This window comes from Oenanthe melanoleuca, chromosome 9 (genome assembly GCF_029582105.1).
Source record: "Oenanthe melanoleuca isolate GR-GAL-2019-014 chromosome 9, OMel1.0, whole genome shotgun sequence".
Classification (NCBI taxonomy): Eukaryota; Metazoa; Chordata; class Aves; order Passeriformes; family Muscicapidae; genus Oenanthe; species Oenanthe melanoleuca.
Genome location: NC_079343.1, coordinates 12,869,006 through 12,888,368, shown reverse-complemented (window position 1 = coordinate 12,888,368; position 19,363 = coordinate 12,869,006). Strand labels below are relative to the sequence as shown.

General features: G+C 55.6%; 1 protein-coding gene across 1 annotated transcript; it reads left to right on the top strand.

Moving 5' to 3' along the window:
* Positions 1-868: 868 nt before the first annotated feature.
* Positions 869-13,362, top strand: IGSF10 (immunoglobulin superfamily member 10). The gene is made up of 8 exons (XM_056499064.1): positions 869-1,068; positions 2,085-2,214; positions 2,833-3,223; positions 3,721-5,082; positions 5,320-7,963; positions 8,084-8,682; positions 9,731-10,721; positions 11,371-13,362. Exons 1-8 carry the CDS (start codon positions 869-871, stop codon positions 13,262-13,264), a joined length of 8,211 nt encoding a protein of 2,736 aa, XP_056355039.1. The 3' UTR covers positions 13,265-13,362.
* Positions 13,363-19,363: the final 6,001 nt, after the last annotated feature.

Here is a 19,363-nt window from a genome sequence, read left to right as displayed (position 1 = left end):
CCGTGCCCCAACGCGCGGCCGGTGCCGGTGCCGGTGCCGGGGCGGCGCCGAGGGTTTGTGCGAGGGATGCGAAACGAGTTAATTTGGATTGGAATCGCTCCTGGCGGGGAAGGAGCTGACGTGTGGAGCCGCCTCCGGGGGATGAGCCGAGAGCCGGGCCGGGTCTGGGGCTGGGACACACGGGCGGCACCGGCTGCAGCTCCGGGATCCCCGCGGAATTCCACGGTCTGGGATCCCTGCGGAATTCCACGGTCCGGGATCCCTGCGGAGTTCCACGGTCCGGGATCCCTGCGGAGCTCCACAGCTCCGGGATCCCCGCGGAATTCCACGGTCCGGGATCCCTGCGGAGCTCCACAGCTCCGGGATCCCCGCGGAATTCCACGGGTCCGGGATCCCCGCGGAATTCCACGGTCCGGGATCCCTGCGGAATTCCACGGTCCGGGATCCCTGCGGAGTTCCACAGCTCCGGGATCCCTGCGGAGTTTCACGGGACCGGGGCTGGGACACACGGGCGGCACCGGCTGCAGCTCCGGGATCCCTGCGGAGTTCCACGGGTCCGGGATCCCTGCGGAGCTCCACAGCTCCGGGATCCCCGCGGAATTCCACAGCTCCGGGATCCCTGCGGAGTTCCAGCTGTTCCTGCGAGCGCCGGACAGGGGCAAGCGGGGCAGCTTCAAATGACAGCGCTTTAGATCCCTCGCTGGGGGAAACCCGAGAGTTTGGGGGGCTGGTTCGTGGGCGGATTTTTCTTTCAGGTTAAGAATTCTTTGTCGCTGATGGCTTAAAGCTCGGCCGGCGCTGAGTGCCCTGTGCTGTGTTTGCAGGAACCCGCCGGCCGCCGGGGATGGCAGCGTAGGATCGCCGCAGGATGGGGGCCCCGCGCACGGAGCCCCGCGGGCTGGGGACCCTCCTGGGGACCCTCCTGGCCTGCCTGGCCACCCTGCCGGCCACCAGCGCCTGTCCCCGGCCCTGCGCCTGCCCCGGCCCCGCCGAGCTCCACTGCACCTTCCGCTACCTGAGCGCCGTCCCGCCGCGCATCCCGCCCGGCGCGCAGCGCATCAACCTGGGGTACGTGCAACCTCGGGCCGCCGGCCTGTCAACGCTTTGCACAGCGTAATTAACCATCCAGGGCTGGGAAATAACCAAATGGTTAAGGCTGTAGAGTTTAACGATCTGCAATGCCGAGCAGCGGCTGCAGCCACAGCCAGCCTGGGACCACCCACAGAAAGGAGAAATCTTGGGGTCTAACACGGGACACACGAGAACTTCAGAAGTTTTGAGCTTATATTTATATTACCTGAGCATGTTGTGTCTGTAGCATGGAACCTGGAAGATGCCTGGAACAGATTTCTCTCCAGGAAAAGGCTAGTTCAGAGCTCAGAAAGCCGACTGGGAAAGGAGCACGTGTATTGAAATCTGCAGGCGGTGCAGTGATGCAGCACCAAGGTCGGGGGTTAGATCCCTGTGTGAGCCATGCACTCGAGCTGGGCTCACGATCCTTCTGGGTCCCTCCTGATCCAGCCTGTTCTGTGATTCTGACACTTAGAAGGTCCCACAGCTTTTGGGTCCATGTTTCATCTGCTGAGTTCAGGACAAATTTGACTTGTCTGGCCATGCCAGCCTCCATGGTGATTCCATTCTCTGAGCAGTTAAAGGAGCAGGGAGCAGATCAGACCCAGGCTTGTCTGGCCCCTTCATGCAAGTGTTGTGTCTCTTTAATCAAACAATAAGACCCATCATCAATATTGGTCTGACCTGTGTATCCCTTTTGATACACATAACCTTCAAACCACCCAGATGTATCTGCAGAAAATCACAAGGAACTTTTCACTGAAGTGGCAGCAAGTGAGCACAGATGTGTTTCGTGCTTGCTGTCACTTGCCCCATCCACTGGGAATTCTCCATCAGAACGCTGTCCTGGAAAAGTGACCACCCTCAGTGCTAACATGAAGGAATGACTTTGTTTCCTCTTGGCAAAGGGAAGGGCTGCTTACCTTTAGCTGTTCCCAAAGAGTGGTTCATTTGTTTGGGCTGGTTGGATTTAAGAGCTGTGAGCTGGGGCTGACTAAACCCCTCCTGTGCAGCTACAACAGCCTGAGGAAGCTCAGCCCCACGGACTTTGCTGGCCTGGAGAAGCTGGAGCTACTGATGCTGCACAGCAATGAGATCAGCACCATCCCTGACAAGGTGTTCAGTGATTTACATTCACTGCAGGTGAGAACTAAATCGCCCAGTGTTACTTTTGTCCTGACTCAGCTTCCAGCCATACTGGCCCAGGCACAGAGCAGCCTTCTGCACCATTTCAGCTTTCTGTTCCTTACCTTGTTCACAAGAAAATGCAGTATCAAAATCCAGTATCCTAATGGGAAATGTCCTCTTCCCAGGCAGGCACTCAGGTACAGGGTAAAGAGCATGACAAGCACACTGCTAGATATCTCTCAGCTGTATCTTGGCAGGAAACTGCAGATGAAATTTCCTTTTTACAGAGGAGAAAGATTGCAAAGCTCTGTGTCTGAAAAAGAAAACCTGTCATTGTTAATTTGTTAGTCAGTTTGGGGCTTTTTGAGGATTGTTCTCCACTGAGATTTCCTATTCCCTTCAGTACTATCCTGTTCCTTTCTAGCCTTCATGAAAAAAAAAGGCCAAACTGTGTAGAAACTTTACACACTGCATATAAACACTTCAGTTCTTTAAAGAAACTCCAGTTCCCTGGCATTCCTGGTCTGGTGAAGAACTTTCACTGCACAGAGCAACCTTCAGCAGCATTTGTTAGGGGTCCTATAACTTTAACTTGGCTTAATATTTATGCATCTGTTACTTTTTCATGAACAGGTCTTAAAAATGAGTTACAACAAGGTCAGAGTGCTCCAACAGGATGTGTTCTACGGCCTGAGCAGCTTGGCACGGCTGCACATGGACCACAATCAAATTGAATTTGTGAACCCCAATGTTTTCTATGGGCTCACTTCCCTGAGGCTGGTCCACCTGGATGGAAATTTGCTTCAGCAGCTGCATCCAGACACTTTTGTCACCTTGCGCTACAGTCAGATATTCAGGATCTCCTTCCTGAAGCACATCTCTCTGTCTGACAATCTGCTGACCTCGCTTCCACAAGAAATGTTTTCCTACATGCCAGAGCTCGAGAGCATTTACCTGCATGGAAACCCCTGGTCCTGTGACTGCAGCCTGCAGGGCTTTGCAGAGTGGGCACGGGACAGACCAGGTGAGCTGAAGCCTTTGTTCCTGCTCTTTAATCCTCCTGCAGCATCTCACTCTCCCTGAGGCAGGTAACTGTCCCTTATTCATCTGTCATTCTTCCAGAAAAGATTGGGGAAAACGATCTTTGTGGGTGGGTGTGATCAGGATAAAGAGATTAATGCCACTCCATTTTCCCAGATTAAATGAATCTAGTTGCCTTAATGCATTCCCAAGTGCAGCTTTTCTTAATGTGGAATTTTCCTTGGCCAGCCCAAAGCTTCTGTGCACCAGGAGAATCCACAGGGAACAAGCTGACTTTTACGGAATTGGCAAGAGAAAGCATTGCACGTGATTCTTTAAAAAGAAAATAAGGAACTCAAGGTTCTCTAGGACTTTGCTGTTGCCATTCACTTGTCACTTCAAGTCTTGGTTTTATTTTATTCAAAAGAACCACTTGTTATATCTCATTTTAAATACTAAAACTTGTGGCACAGAAGCTTACTGAAGTTTTCTTCCCTTCAGATGTTATAAAGTGCAGGAAAGAGAGAAGTTCTGGTGTGCAGCAATGCCCAGTCTGTGCTAGCCCCAGAAATCACAATGGGAAAAGTTTAGCAGACCTTCCCTCTGCATCTTTCACGTGCACTAAGCCAGTCATCCAGGACTCCCTGAAATCCAGGAACCTCACGATGCCAGACGATGGGGATTTCAGTTTTGTGTCTCCCGAGGACTTGATAGCCCCGATAGGATCTGTGGTTCTGAATCTGACTGACCAAGCAGGAAATCGAGGCGACTTGCTTTGCGATGTCCAGAAACCGAAGGAAATGTCTCCCATCTCCTTTGACACAAACGGCCCCAGCACAGTGCTCAACACCTCCTTCTCAGCATTGCTGGTGTGCGCTATCGATTTTGAACACATCCAGCAGCTCTGGAGCATCCTGGCGCTGTACAGCAGCTCTCCTTTGGTGCTGGAGCAAACCGCGCAGGTAACCGACGTGCCTGTTGTGAGCTACAGGTACGAGCAGGTCTCCAGCGAGAGGGACGAGCTGTTCACGCGGGTGGAGGCGGTGCTGCGGGCCGAGCCAGGCTGGCTGCTGCAGCGGCGGCTGGCCCTGCAGCTGGACCGGGCGGGCACCACGCTCAGCGCGCTGCGCCTCCGCCTGTCCGCCCGGCTGCGCCTGCCCGGCCAGCCCCAGCAGCGGGGCACGCACGGCTGGGCCCTCATCGCCAGGGACGGCGGCACACGCACGGAGCTCAGCGTGCTGCCCGGGGGCTCGGTGGAGCTGCGCTGCCGGGCGGAGGGGCAGCCGGCCCCGGCCCTGCGCTGGGCGCTGCCCGACGGCAGCCGGCTGCAGGCTCCCCACATCAGCGAGGACGGCAGGATCGCCGTGCTCAGGAGCGGGGTGCTGGCGCTGAGGATGGCCGACGTGTTCGACTCGGGGCTGTACCACTGCATCGCCAGCAACCGGCACGACGCCGCCGTGCTCGCGTTCCGGGTCACGGTGCTGGAGCCGCGGGCGCGGCGCGGCGCGGTCAACGGGGCGCGGCTGGTGGCGGCTCTCGGCAGCACCCTGCACCTGCCCTGCTCCGCCACGGCCGCCCCCGAGCCTGCCCTCACCTGGGTGCTGCCCGAGCGCACCGTCCTGCGCCACTCTGCGGGGAACAAACGCCTCCTTGCCAACGGCACCTTGACAATCCAGGGGCTGACGCAGCGGGACGCGGGCTACTTCCGATGTGTGGCGGCCAACCGGCTCGGAGCTGACCTGCTGGTGTTCCAGGTGCTCCTGACACAGGAGGGGACCGCTCCGCAGGAACGGCAAGGGGCTCTGGGAGAGTGGGAAGAAGGCTCTGGCGATGATCTGCTGCTCTCTGCTGAGCTACAGGTACATCCCTCACATCCCTCGGTCACTGCAGCCACCCCGGCAGCTCCTGGGGGACCTGCTGCAGCACAGGGACATCCCTCACATCCCACACATCCCTCACATCCCTCACATCCCTCACATCCCTCACATCCCTCACATCCCTCACATCCCTCACATCCCTCACACCCCTCGGTCACTGCAGCCACCCCGGCAGCTCCTGGGGGACCTGCTGCAGCACAGGGACATCCCTCACATCCCTCACACCCCTCGGTCACTGCAGCCACCCCGGCAGCTCCTGGGGGACCTGCTGCAGCAGCAGCCAGCAGCCAGGGCACACGGAGCACACGGCAGAGGAACAGCCACAGGAAAACGCCTCAGTGGCCCCACGGAGGCAGAGCAGGCAGGAGGTTCAGGGGACACAGGAGGCAGTTTGTTTCCTCAGCCAGGAGAGTTGATCCACAGCGCTGGGCAGCCTTGCTGGAGAAAACAAAGAGGAACCTGTCAGGGACGGACAAACGAGCAGAAGTTGCAACAGAACCGCCCATTCGAGTGCACAAACTCTCAGAGGTGCCTGAGGATGAGGAGGAGACATCCGGTGATCTCATATCTCCAGAAGAAGAATTCATGATAGCAACAGAGAGATCCCTGGTATCTGCTCTGGGGACAGCAACAGAGCTCATGGTCACTGCAGGGCCCGAGGAGACGGCGAGTGCCACCCCTGCCCGGAGCAGCTCCCTCCTGCTCACACAGCCACCCACCCCGCTGCCCTCACCTCCTCCACACCCCGTGGCACCTGCCAGCAAAAGGCCACAAGCACTTCCAAAACCTACAGACTCATGGGAAAGACCTGATTTGAGTCAAATATCAGCAAATGGTGTAAAACAATCAACTGTACCTAGTGGAACATCCACACTCTTCCCTGCTGGGCAAAGTAACGAGCAGCATCTAAAATCTGCATCCATGACACCCATGACAGAAGCTACAGGCACCAGCAAGGCTGTAGCTCCCCAAATCCCAGCAGACAAATTACATATTTTTACTGAGCCTATTGATAATGTTTCCACCAAAAGAGATCACCAGCTCCCTGTGGCGACAGTCAATGAACCAAGCTCTGAATTTGGCCCCATTTATTTTCATAGTACTCAGAAAGGAGGAACCCCTAATCCACCACTGGCCTTGACTTTGGCTGCTCATCAGCAAATTCGGGTTGTCCAGGACACTCCAACTCACCCAGCCCAGCTCCAGCAGCACCACGGGAGACGAAGGAAAATTTCTGGTCGGAGACGAATTGTTAGACCAGGACGTGTCCCAGGCATGAAAGAGCACAGATACAATTTTGGGAGGCCAGGGTCTGCCAGAGGAGGCACAGCTGTGGCTACAGGTGTTCAACTGAACATGAACTCTGTATCAAATGTGCCAGCCTTAAATAACTTGAGCAGTTCCATGGATCCATTTAGCCCAGAGGCACCCCAGTCTTCCCCCTCCACCATGGACACGGCACTGGAGCACCCTGTGGGTACACATCAAAGCACAGCACTCCTCAGGGAGGAGGAAAAGGACCACAGGGCAAGGCAGAAAGCTGCTGCCACGGTCACGTCTGTCCCTGCAAAGGACACTGCCAGCACTGCAGCCAGGGCATTGAGTGCAGTGGGATTGAAGCCAACAGTTCCACTTGCTACTGCTCCTCAAACCCACACCAGAGGCACCAAAAGTAAAATATTCAGAGTGGGAGCAAGGAGAGGGCAGAGGAGGAAGAGGCCTCCTAAAACAGCTGCCCCACAGCGAGGGGCTGCAGCCCACAGCACTGCAGAGAGCACAGCCAACCCTACAGAGAGCACAACCACACCTGCACTGAGCACAGCCACCCCTGCAGTGAGCACAGCCACCACTGCAGAGAGCACAGCCACCCCTGCACTGAGCACAGCCACCCCTACAGAGAGCACAGCCACCACTGCAGAGAGCACAGCCACCACTGCAGAGAGCACAACCACCCCTGCAGAGAGCACAGCCACCCCTACAGAGAGCACAGCCACCCCTGCAGTGACCACAGCCACCCCTGCAGTGACCACAGCCACCCCTACACTGAGCACAGCCACCCCTGCAGTGAGCACAGCCACCACTGCAGCCAGCACAGCCACCCCTGCAGAGAGCACAGCCACCCCTGCAGTGACCACAGCCACCCCTGCAGTGACCACAGCCACCCCTGCACTGAGCACAGCCACCCCTACAGAGAGCACAGCCACCACTGCAGCCAGCACAGCCACCACTGCAGAGAGCACAACCACCCCTACACTGAGCACAGCCACCCCTGCAGTGAGCACAGCCACCCCTACAGAGAGCACAGCCACCCCTGCAGCCAGCACAGCCACCCCTGCAGAGAGCACAGCCACCCCTGCAGAGAGCACAGCCACCACTGCAGTGAGCACAGCCACCACTGCAGTGACCACAGCCACCCCTGCAGTAAGCACAGCCACCACTGCAGTGACCACAGCCACCACTGCAGAGAGCACAACCACCCCTGCAGAGAGCACAGCCACCCCTGCAGTGACAGCTCTCATGTCACCAGCTGTGCCCCCGAGCCCTGCACCCACAAAGCCTCTCCCTGGGAGCATCAGTGCAGGCTCCATGACCAGAGCAGCAGTGCTGGGGATCCCTGACAGCCCTGAGACAGCTCAGCACAGGCCCAGGGCAGCCACACAGACAGCAGCAGCCCCAGGCACCTGCAGGAGCACCTGGTCAGCAGTGTCACTGACCGGCAGTGTGACTGCCCAGAGCCCCCCCATGGCACCCCAGAGCACCCCAGGCACACAGAGGGACACCCAGCTGGCCACATCCCCGGCTGCTGGCCCTGCCCAGAGCCCCCCCACGGCACCCCAGAGCACCCCAGGCACACAGAGGGACACCCAGCTGGCCACATCCCCGGCTGCTGGCCCTGCCCAGAGCCCCCCCACGGCACCCCAGAGCACCCCAGGCACACAGAGGGACACCCAGCTGGCCACATCCCCGGCTGCTGGCCCTGCCCAGAGCCCCCCCATGGCACCCCAAACCTCCCCGGGTGCCACTGCTGCAGCCAGTGCCACATCTCAGCACATCAGAGCCACTGCCACGGCAGGAGAAACTCCCTCCCTGCAAAACGGGGAGGGGGCTGCCCAGGAGCAGCGGGGAGCAGAGCCCACAGCCCCAGCAGGAGCCGTGCCAGGGGCTCCTGCTGCAGCCACTGCTCCCAGCGCCCGGCACCCCTCCCCTCTGCCAGCCCCCACCACGGCCACCCCCAGAGCCCCAGAGCCCCCCCGGGGCGGTGGCCAGCGCCAGCCCCGGCCCGGGCCACCTCCCGAGGGCACAGGGACGGGGAGCAGCCCGCGGCCAGCACAGACTCCCTGGGCAAGGGACAGGGACAGGGACAGCTCTGCCCGCGCCTGGGCTGAAAGGCCACGACATCGAGACACCACCACCATCCCCAGCCCCACCACCTCGGGCTCTGCAAGCAGAAACCACTTCTCAAAGCCCAGAATAGTCGGAGGGAAATCGGCTGCTTACACTCTGCTGGCGAATTCTGATGCTTTCATTCCTTGTGAAGCTACTGGGAACCCCCCTCCAACAATACAGTGGACCAAGATACCATCAGGTGAGTTTGATAAACCTCTCTAGAATTTTCCTTCCTTTACTCCTGTAATTTAGCACCTCTTCTGTGTGCCAAACTCAAGCATTGCCTCATTTCAGAGTACTGTGAAATGTTAGTGAAAGGTAAACTCTGAAATGGTGACAGAGACTCACTGGAGCATCTTAGTGCTGATTCTGGAACAGCTCTTTAGTTAAATGATTTTTTAAAAATCAAACCTATGTTTAATTATGATTCCTTGCTTATTGTGGGAAGAATTAGGTATTTATTGTACATTACCTGCTATTCCAGAACAGTGAGACAAGTGAAAAGAAAAATGTGGTGAAAACCACTCAAATCGAGTTACAGCTGTGCCAGGTTTGGATTGCAAAGCCCCACCTGCTTTATCCAAACTTCATCTCTGCTGGAGATCCAGCTTCGTTCTTACTTGAAAGCTCTGTCATTCTATACTCAAAATTCTCTGATTCTTTTGGGTTTACGGCTGTTGTCTCGGTTATTTGGGCGAAGCGGAGGCGGGCAGGTGTTTGGGGCAGAGGAGAGCCTGGGGCAGGAAGGGACAGGCAGTGACAGGTAGTGACAGAGGCAGTGACAGTGATGGGCAGTGACAGTGATGGGCAGTGACAGTGACCCGCAGTGGAAGTGACAGAGACAGTGACAGGCAGTGATGGGCAGTGACAGAGGCAGTGTCAGACAGTGACCGGCAGCGACAGTGACCGGCAGTGACAGTGTCAGGCAGTGACAGTGTCAGGCAGTGACAGTGACAGTGACAGGCAGTGACGGGCAGTGATAGTGACCGGCAGTGACAGTGTCAGGCAGTGACAAGGAGTGATGAGCAGTGTCAGACAGTGATCAGCAGTGACAGTGTCAGGCAGTGACAGTGACAGGCAGTGACAGTGCTGGTGACCCGCAGTGTCAGTGCCAGTGACCAGCAGTGACAGAGGCACTGATGGGCCGTGTCAGTGCTAGTGACCCTCAGTGACAGTGACCAGCAGTGTCAGACAATGACAGGCAGTGCCAGTGCCGGTGACCCGCAGTGACAGCCCCTGTCCCGCAGGCCGCGGTGCCGCAGGTGCCAGCTGGGCAGTGCTGCCCAACGGGACTCTGGCCATCGCCCGGGCGGGGCTGCAGGACGCGGGGCAGTACCTGTGCACGGCGGCCAACGCGCTGGGCGCGGCCCGGCTGCTGGTCACGCTGGCCGTGCTGGGCTCGGCCCCGCGCATCGCCGGCGGCCAGCGGCGCCTGCTGACCGCGCACTCGGGGACCAGCGTGGCGCTGCCCTGCAGAGCCCAGGGCTGGCCCCCTCCCAGCATCTCCTGGCTCCTGGCGAACGGCACCCGCCTGTCGCACCCCTCGGGCCCCGGCAGAGCCCGCGTGGGGCCGGACGGCACGCTGCTCATCCGGGCGGTCACCGTGTACGACCGCGGCCTCTACACCTGCCTGGCCACCAGCCCCGCGGGCTCGGACACGCTGGCCCTGAGGCTGCAGGTGGTCGCGGCCCCTCCCAGCATCCTGGAGGAGAAGAGACAGAGCGTGGTGGGAGCGCTGGGGGAGAGCCTGAGGCTGCCCTGCACGGCCCAGGGGAACCCCGAGCCCACGGTGCACTGGGTGCTGCCCGACGGCACAGCGCTGAAACCCCTGCAGCTGGAGCCCCTGCAAGTACAACCCCTGCAGCTGGAGCCCCTGCAAGTAAAACCCCTGCAGCTGGAGCCCCTGCAAGTACAACCCCTGCAGCTGGAGCCCCTGCAGGTGCCACACGCCCCGCGGCTGGTGCTGCCCAATGGCACCCTGCACCTGGGCAGCCTGGCCCCCTCTGACAGCGGCACCTACGAGTGCATCGCCACCAGCTCCACGGGCTCGGACAGGAGGGTGGTCAGCCTGGAGCTGCAGCGCACGGACACGCTGCCCAGAATTGCCAGCGCCTCGCAGCAGCTGACCCGGCTGAGCTTCGGGGACAGGCTGCTTCTCAACTGCACAGCAAGTGGGGAGCCCAAGCCCAGGATAATCTGGAGACTGCCCTCCAAGGCTGTTGTGGACCAGTGGCACAGGTATGATCCAGTTTTCCTTCACCTCTTTGGAGCTCCAAACACTGTCTCCTCTGGTGCTCACATAAAAGTGTTACAGCACTAAAACACTGTGAACTAAACCAATTTTTAAGCATTTAACAGTAGCGAAACATCTGTTCTAACAGAATCTATATCTAATAACAGACCTGATAACAGATCACATCAACTGCCTAGGTGGGAGAGGTCTCCAAACAGGTACAAGTAATATTTGAGTTAAGGCTGCTACTGCCATCATGCACTGGCTGAGTGCTGTCCGTTTGGAGGAGGGGAAGTTCCTTGTAACAGATTAGTGGAGCAGGGCTCAGCAGGGAGGGGTTTCTTTCATCTCTGTCTTTGGTGGTCTCCCCACACCCCTTCCCACAGCAACAGCTCACCTGCACCTTAGGAGAGACACCCAGTGCAGGGGGGTCCCAGCAGAGTCAGCACCACTCACACCCACACAACACCAAAATTGACAGTGACACCAGGGCAGGTCAATGACATCAGGGTGGGACACGCTGGGTGGGCACTGCCTTTGGGAAGGGCTGCTGTGTTGTCCTGTGCTGTTAACTCGTTCAGTCCCTTCCAGTGCTCAGCATTCACCCCAGCACTTGTTTCCATCATTGTTTTCCTCTCTCTCTCCCCACAACAGAATGGGAAGTCGGATCCACGTCTACCCCAATGGATCCTTGGCTATCGAGGCAGTTACAGAAAAGGATGCAGGTGATTACCTGTGCGTGGCCAGAAACAGGATTGGGGATGATCTGATACTGATGAAAGTCAGCATTACAATGAAACCAGCCAAGATTGACCACAAGCAGCAGTTCAAGAAGCTGGTGCCCTACGGGAAGGATTTCAGAGTGGACTGCAAGGCCTCGGGGTCGCCCACGCCGGAGATCTCCTGGGGGCTGCCGGACGGGACAGTGGTGAACAACGCCATGGTGGCCGATGACAGCGGGCACAGGGCCCGCAGGTTCGTGCTCTTCGACAACGGCACTCTGCACCTCAACCGAGCTGGGGTGGCAGAGGGCGGAGATTACACCTGCTACGCCCAAAACACGCTGGGGAGGGACGAGATGAAGGTCCACGTCACGGTCGTTGTGGCAGCCCCTCGAATAAAGCACAACGACAAGACGGAGGTGGCGGTGGCAGCTGGAGACACGGCCCTGCTGGACTGTGAGGCTGCCGCAGAGCCCAGGGCACAGATATTCTGGCTGCTGCCCTCCGGCGGGATGATCTCCTCGTCCACAGGCAGGCACTCCCTGCACGCCAATGGCTCGCTGGCCGTCGGCCAGGCCGGCCTGCCGGACGCTGGGCAGTACCTGTGCCTGGCCAGGAACCCGGGCGGGGACGACACCAAGCTGTACAGGCTGCAGGTGGCTGCTAAACCCCCCACCATAAACGGTGTGCACGGGAACAAAACCATCATGAGGGTGACGGCAGTGAGGCACTCCAAGAAGCACATCGACTGCCGGGCAGAAGGGACTCCTCCTCCCCAGGTGACGTGGATCATGCCTGACAACATTTTCCTACCAGCCCCGTATTACGGGAGCAGGATTGCGGTGCACGAGAACGGGACACTCGAGATCCGCAACATCAGGCCCTCGGACACAGCAGATTTCATCTGCGTGGCACGAAACGCTGGGGGGGAGACTGTGCTGGTGGTGCAGCTGGAGGTCACAGAAATGCTACGGAGACCGATATTCAGAAACCCTTTCAACGAAAAGATAATAGCAATACCCGGGAAAGCCATCACACTGAACTGTTCCGTGGATGGAAACCCTCCCCCTGACATCAGCTGGATGCTGCCCAACGGCACCTGGCTCTCCAGCAGCACCAGCACGCCCCAGTTTGTCACAGGGAGCGACGGGACCCTGCGCATCGCCAGCGCCGGGAGCCGCCACGCCGGGCGCTACCGCTGCGCCGCCCGCAACCAGGTGGGCTACATAGAGAAGCTGCTGCTGCTGGAGGTGGCCCAGAAGCCCAGCATCGTGAGCTCCGCGGGGCTGGTGCGGGCGGCCAGCGGGGAGCCCCTGTCCCTGCCCTGCCGCGCCCAGGGCAGCCCCCGGCCCCGCGTGGCGTGGGCGCTGCCGGGGGGCCGCGTGCTGGAGCGGCCGCAGGCCAGCGGGAGGTTCGTGCTGCTGGACAACGGGACGCTGCTGCTCCGGGCAGCCTCTGCCCGGGACGCGGGCACCTACCTGTGCAGGGCCAGCAACGCCGCCGGGCACTCCTCGGTCAGCATCGCCGTGCAGGTCACAGCCCACGCCCCGCGCATCGTGGGCAGAGCCCCCCCGGCCCTGCGCGCCCTTCCCGGGGCCGCGGTGCAGCTGCCCTGCGTGGCGCTGGGCATCCCCAAACCCGACATCACCTGGCAGCTGCCCGACGGCTCCGTGCTCTCCGCAGCCCGCCCGGGCCGCGGCCCCGGGGCTCAGCTGCAGCCCACGGGCACGCTGCTGCTGCAGAGCCCCCGCCCCGGGCTGTACGGGTGCACAGCCACGAACAGCCTGGGCACCGACACGGCCCGCAGCCGGCTGCACGTCCCCTGAGGGGGGCTGCACGTCCCCTGAGGGGGGCTGCGGGAGCGCGGCCCGGGGGCCAGCCCTGCGGCTTTGGGCGAACTGCAAACCGGGCTCAGCCCTGCGGCTTTGGGCAAACTGCAAACTGGGCTCAGCCCTGCGGCTTTGGGCGAACTGCAAACTGGGCTCAGCCCTGCGGCTTTGGGCGAACTGCAAACTGGGCTCAGCCCTGCGGCTTTGGGCGAACTGCAAACTGGGCTCAGCCCCGCGGCTTTGGGCGAACTGCAAACTGGGCTCAGCCCTGCGGCTTCGGGCGAACTGCAAACTGGGCTCAGCCCTGCGGCTTTGGGCAAACTGCAAACTGGGCTCAGCCCTGCGGCTTTGGGCGAACTGCAAACTGGGCTCAGCCCTGCGGCTTTGGGCGAACTGCAAACTGGGCTCAGCCCCGCGGCTTTGGGCGAACTGCAAACTGGGCTCAGCCCCGCGGCTTTGGGCAAACTGGGCTCAGCCCCGCAGCTTTGGGCAAAGCACCAGTGCCTGAGCACATCCACAGCACTGTCTGCAGGGCTGGGCAAAGGAGAGAGCAAGGGGAAATCAGCTCTGGCACTGTTGGCTCTCTCTGTGTTCAGGGGATTTAAATGAGAGCAGAATTAAGGCACTTAATTACAAAGTAGTAGCAAACATTGACTATCAAACGTGGCAACTGCCTGGAAATGTGCCCAGAGAGCTCCTGTATGGACACAGGTGTGCATCATTCAACCCCCACAATTCAATCCCGACCCCCACACTCAATCCCAATTCCACCAGGAATGACTGTCACAAGCAGGGATCAGAGAGGGCAGGGACGCCTGGGAACCCAGGACCAGTTTTTTTGGGATGCAGATTACCTTCTCAATATTTTTAATATTCAGTATGTTTTTAAAATAAATATCCAATGGTGTAACAAGTAGTGAAGTACTTTCAAGAGCACAGCTGTGGTTGCCACAGTCTTTTCTGCAGAGCTGGGGGATGACACAGAACAGCTCAGTTTGGAATGAGGGAGGAAGATTTGCTCAGCACTGTCAGGCCAGTGCACACAGACTGGGTGTAGAATCACTCCAGCTTGGCATCACTTTCTTATTGTCACAAAAGCATTTTTGAATAAAAATCACATCCATTTGAATCTCAATTTACAATTGTGATTCCTCGATGGAGCAGCCAGGTAGGTTTAAAAAGCAAATTGAGTTTGCACAAAACAGGAAAATAGTGTTACCAGAGTATTTTAAATACTCCAACATTTAAAGCTCCTCTTGCAAAATGAATGCATTGAAAATGAATTGTATAGACTAACTCCTAAATGACATAAATTTTATGTCAATTTTATGTCACTTCAGCACCTTCTTACCACAGTCAGAGCAAGAGGAATTGGTGCTTTAAACAAAGAACTCTATAAAGTGCATATAAAAATCACAGTCAAATAAACATGATTCAAGTGATGCTTGTTCTGCCAACAAAAAAAGAGGTGAACATTTTAATGAACAAATTAACTTTTATGCCAAAATCAGAAATGCCTTTCAGTTCAGTAGTTTGATCCACTGCAGTTCTTGAAAAAAAAATTAAAATAAAAAAGTGTTTCCCACAAATAAATAAATTCAGCACTTTGTCCTCTTTAAAGTAACAGGACCTAAAAATTACTGAATTGATAAAATTTGCCATAACATTCTTCAAATAGCCCCACAAAAATCCAGATATTAAAATCTAGTTAAGCACAAATATAACCCTAAACCCAAACCCAACCTTGCTGCTGCAGGGGGCACAGAGCACTGCTGACCCCTCAGCTCTGCACAAGGATGGGAAATGCATCTCTGGAGAGGCCAGCCTGGATTAAACACCACTTCTGGCCTGAAAATTTAAATGGTGAATGCCACTTGTAAATGAGAGTGAAAAAAGCTCCAAAACTCTGGGCTGCTCTCTGTTCTGTGTCACATAAAGTGTCTCACTGCTACTGCTGCACAAAGTCTCATGTCAGACCAAGAGCATGACACGAACATCTCCATGTGCAAGGCAACTGTATGAGATGGTGACAGTTTATGCACTCTCAATTTGATAAAAACCATGGATCTCTCTGTCAGACTTCAAAGGCAATCTCATACATTTGTTTCAAAGGCAGCATCTCTTTAAACTTTTTAGCCACTCTCTGGTGTATTCTGAAGACTTTACACAGCTATAATACAGATTAGTTGTATTTGGAGCTTCAGAAATAAATATTTAACGTTTATAACTGGAACCAAACTTTTAAACTTCTGCTTGGAGAAGTGACAGCAAAACATCAAACATCACAAAGTGCTGCCCTCTGGAGCCAGTGAACGGCTGTGAGATCACTGAACACTGGGATTCACTATGACAAGAAACAATCCTACACAAAACACAGCACATGTCAGAAATGCTGGAAACCTGTGGGCCTGTGGATCTACTGCATCCAGCAGATGGCAAATCATCCACATTCAGAACTGAGAGTCAGCAAGAGTGAGAATTGCCTGTGGTGAGCTCACCATGTGCAAGGTCCTGAGCTCAGCACGTCCCTCCAGGGAGGAATTTGTGCTGGACAGAAACTGCCCCCTCCCCACCATCCCCATCCCTCCTTCACCTGGGGCTTCACCTCCTGAGGGCAGCCCAGCAGCTCTGGGAGGTGTTTGGGGTCTGCTGGATTCCTGCCTCCTGCCCTTGCCTTCTGTCCATCCACGGCAGGCTGTCCTGCTGGGAGCTCTCCCAGCCTGTCCCTGCTCCTGAGGCACTGAGCTGAGCTGGCCCTTCCTCCTCCTCCTCCTCCTCCAGGGAAGGGCCCAGGGCTTGGAGCAGCAGCTCGGGGGTTGGGGTTGGGTTTGGGTCTGGGTTTGGGTTTGGGTCTCGGTCTGGGTCTGGGTCTGGGTCTGGGTTTGGGTTTGGGTCTGGGTCTGGGGTTGGGTTTGAGGTGGGGTCTGGGTTTGGGTTTGGGTTTGGGTCTGGGTTTGGGTTTGGGGCTGGGTTTGGGTTTGGGGTTGGTTTTGGGATTGGGTTTGGGTTTGGTTTTGGGGTACTGCAGGTGCTGCTGCTCCTCACACCTGATCCCTTCCCTGTCAACACCAACAACCCCAAACCGTGCCCAGACAGAGAGACAGGGTTTTTATGGCCTTCAGATAAACCCAAGGGACGCCTCTTGTTTGGTGGCACTGAAGGCCTGTTTTGGAATCAAAGTCAGGATCTGTGGGGTTTCACAGGACGGTCACCAGGACAGACTCAGGAGCTCTCTACATTCTGGTCTTGGAGTTTGTAGTTTATTATCATTAGGGTGTGGGTGTAAGAGAGAGTGTAAGAGAGAGAGTAGAGCATGGGGAGTAAAGAGGATAAGAGGATAAGAGGGTAAGAGAATATAAGAGAAGTAAGAGAGCGATTTCCCATTTACAATACAATTAATATAATTCTATGATGAATATTCTAATTTCCATTAACCAATCTAATACAATACACTCATTTCCTAATATTTGCATGCAACCTTTAGGAATCACTAAATTACCATGTTTTATGGCTTTCTTATCTGTAACCCTTATCTTCAGACCTTTCTTGCCATACTTGGGACAGGATGTCTGTTGGTTCTTTGGTGTTTGTGGCATTTGGCACCATCTAAACCAAGGAAGAAGCCCTAAACCTTCTCATGGCTGTTTTCAGCCTCAAAGTCGAAAATTGCTAACATTTCTATTTCCCCTGTTGTTTCAGAACATTTTGCTAAGCACTCATGTTCACAAGATGTTTCTATTTCCTTCCCAACAAGGATGTGAGGAAGGTGAACAATGCACTTGTACATCCCTGTTTGAGTCAGGAAGACCAGTGAGGATGTTTCCCCTCCACAAACTGCCCCTGTGTACCAGCCCTGCTGATCTCCCAGAGCTGCTGTGCCCTGGGGAGCCAACACCCTCAGCCAGACAGGGATGGCACAGCCCACAGCAGCAGCTGCTTTCACTATGAGAAAACATCAACTTTCTGCATGAATCATTTCCTTGTGCTTTTACTAAATTTAAGCCAGTGGCTCTGCAAGGTTTTTTGGGGTTCTCTCGTGTTTGAAGAACTTAAGTTTCTTTCCATCTCTTCTTTAAATGCATTCTAGAAAGCACATAATACAAGTTTAGTGTCCCAAACACAAATAAAAGTCACTGTCCTGCAGGGTTCCCAGTTTAAATCAAACATGAAGAAAATCCTAGACATCTCTTCCCATGCCCACATTCCTGTGTTTTTATTTTCTTCTATTCCTCCTTGCTATCACTAGGAATATTTCAGTCTCTCCTCTCTTTCCAAGAGGCCTTCCCAGACACTAGGAGTGACAGGAGGAAAAGATGAGCACAAAAAGCATTCAAAATAAATGCTGAAAATGACATCCATGACATCCATGACATCCATCCATCCATCCATCATCCATCATCCATTATCCATCATCCATCCATCCATTCTCTCCAGCTACTGAGATCTAAGAAAAAACATTGGATTTTCTTCCTGTAATGTTCTCCCTCTAAGTATTTGTGGCCTTTTAGTTTCAGGGAATCACGAAAGATTATTGATCTCTCTATCCTTCTCTCTATTTAAGGCTTAGAACAGACTAAGAAAACTGATGGAGAAGTTAATTTGTAGAGAGCTGATGCTGAGCTGTCATTTGTGTGACTGCATCTTCCTGTAGCAGAAAACAAACCCGGTCAACTCTGTTGTGAATTTCTTAGCAATGCTGCTTGAAACACTATTTCACACTGGTTAGTCAATAAATCTCTTGCACTGGATGCAGGTTCTGGTGGGGACTCCAGGTGAGAAATGACCAGAAACTCAGGGAACCTGGGCCAGCTGCACACCAGGGGACAGCCCAGACAATGCCAGGAAACCCAAGAAATGCCAGGAAAAGCCTGGGGAAAACCAGGGGGATGAATTTCCCTGGCTGTGGAGCTGTGTCCCAGCTGGGGCTGAGCTGAGGGCAGTGTGGGAAATGACAAGGTGGCAGCTCTCAGTGCCACAGCAGCTGCTGGGAACAGCCCAGAGACAGGAGCAGAGCCACTGCTCTGGGCTCTGGAGGTGCTCAGGCCCAGGGGGCTGCTGGAGCTGCAGCTGGAGTTTGGAGCAGAGGGGGAGGAAGCTCCAGGGACCCAAAGGAGAGCTGCAGGCAGGGCCAGTCTGGGACCAGCCAAGTTGCTTTTTACAACATGCAAAACTCTCAGTCTGTGCCAGCTGGAGAGGGTGATGGGTGTTCCTAAAGGAGGACAGTTTTAAACCTATAAAAACCTCCCAGGATCAAGCAAGGGATTAGGAAGACATGCTCTCAGGACTAACACCTTTATTGTTTGTCCTGGAAAGGACTGAAATCAGACTCCAGTTCATTATATTTAAATTTAGGAGAAAATTTAGGAGAAAAGATGCATTCAGACTCAAAGGAGGAACAAGAGCTCCCCATTTCCCCTCCTGGGCCTGCTCCTTTGGCACAGCACTGTAATTTCCCTGGGTTTGCACCATCAAACTGCTGACACACACCCAGCTGTGCAGGCTGCTCAGGGCTCTGTGCCTGCCTCACCTGAGAAACCTGATTCTGCAGGGCTGCCCTGAGCCCTCCCTGCTCCTCCTGCCCCAGGGCAAGTGATGCCTGGCAGGAAAGGTGCTGGCTCAGCAGGGACAGGAGGAGCAAGCACAGCACTGCATTTGTCAGGTTATTTTGATACTTCCCATCCTCAGTCCCTTCCTTGTTTTGTCTGAGCTTTTTCCCCTCAAGTGGCTCTGCTGCATCCACGTCTGGTTCTGTTTTACTCAATCAAATCTTGGCAGGGCCATTCAAGCCCATTCTCCCAGGAAGGCAGGGCCCAGCCAGCCCAGCTGCAGGAGCTCAGATCCCCCAGGTCAGATTTAACTGCTACAAGACTTGAGCAAAGCAGTGACAAAATGCCTTTGGAGCCACAGTGAGGACTGAGCAGTCACAATTTCTCATGAGCAGAAAGTTCAAGAGCAGCAGCCCCATTTATTGTTAATCCAAGTAAATAGAAGGAACCTTCAGGTAACTATTTCTGTACATTCCTGGTTCAAGTGCTGAACAATCAGGCAATCTACACTCAATTAAACATCATGTTGGCTAAAAGAATTAAAAAGGTG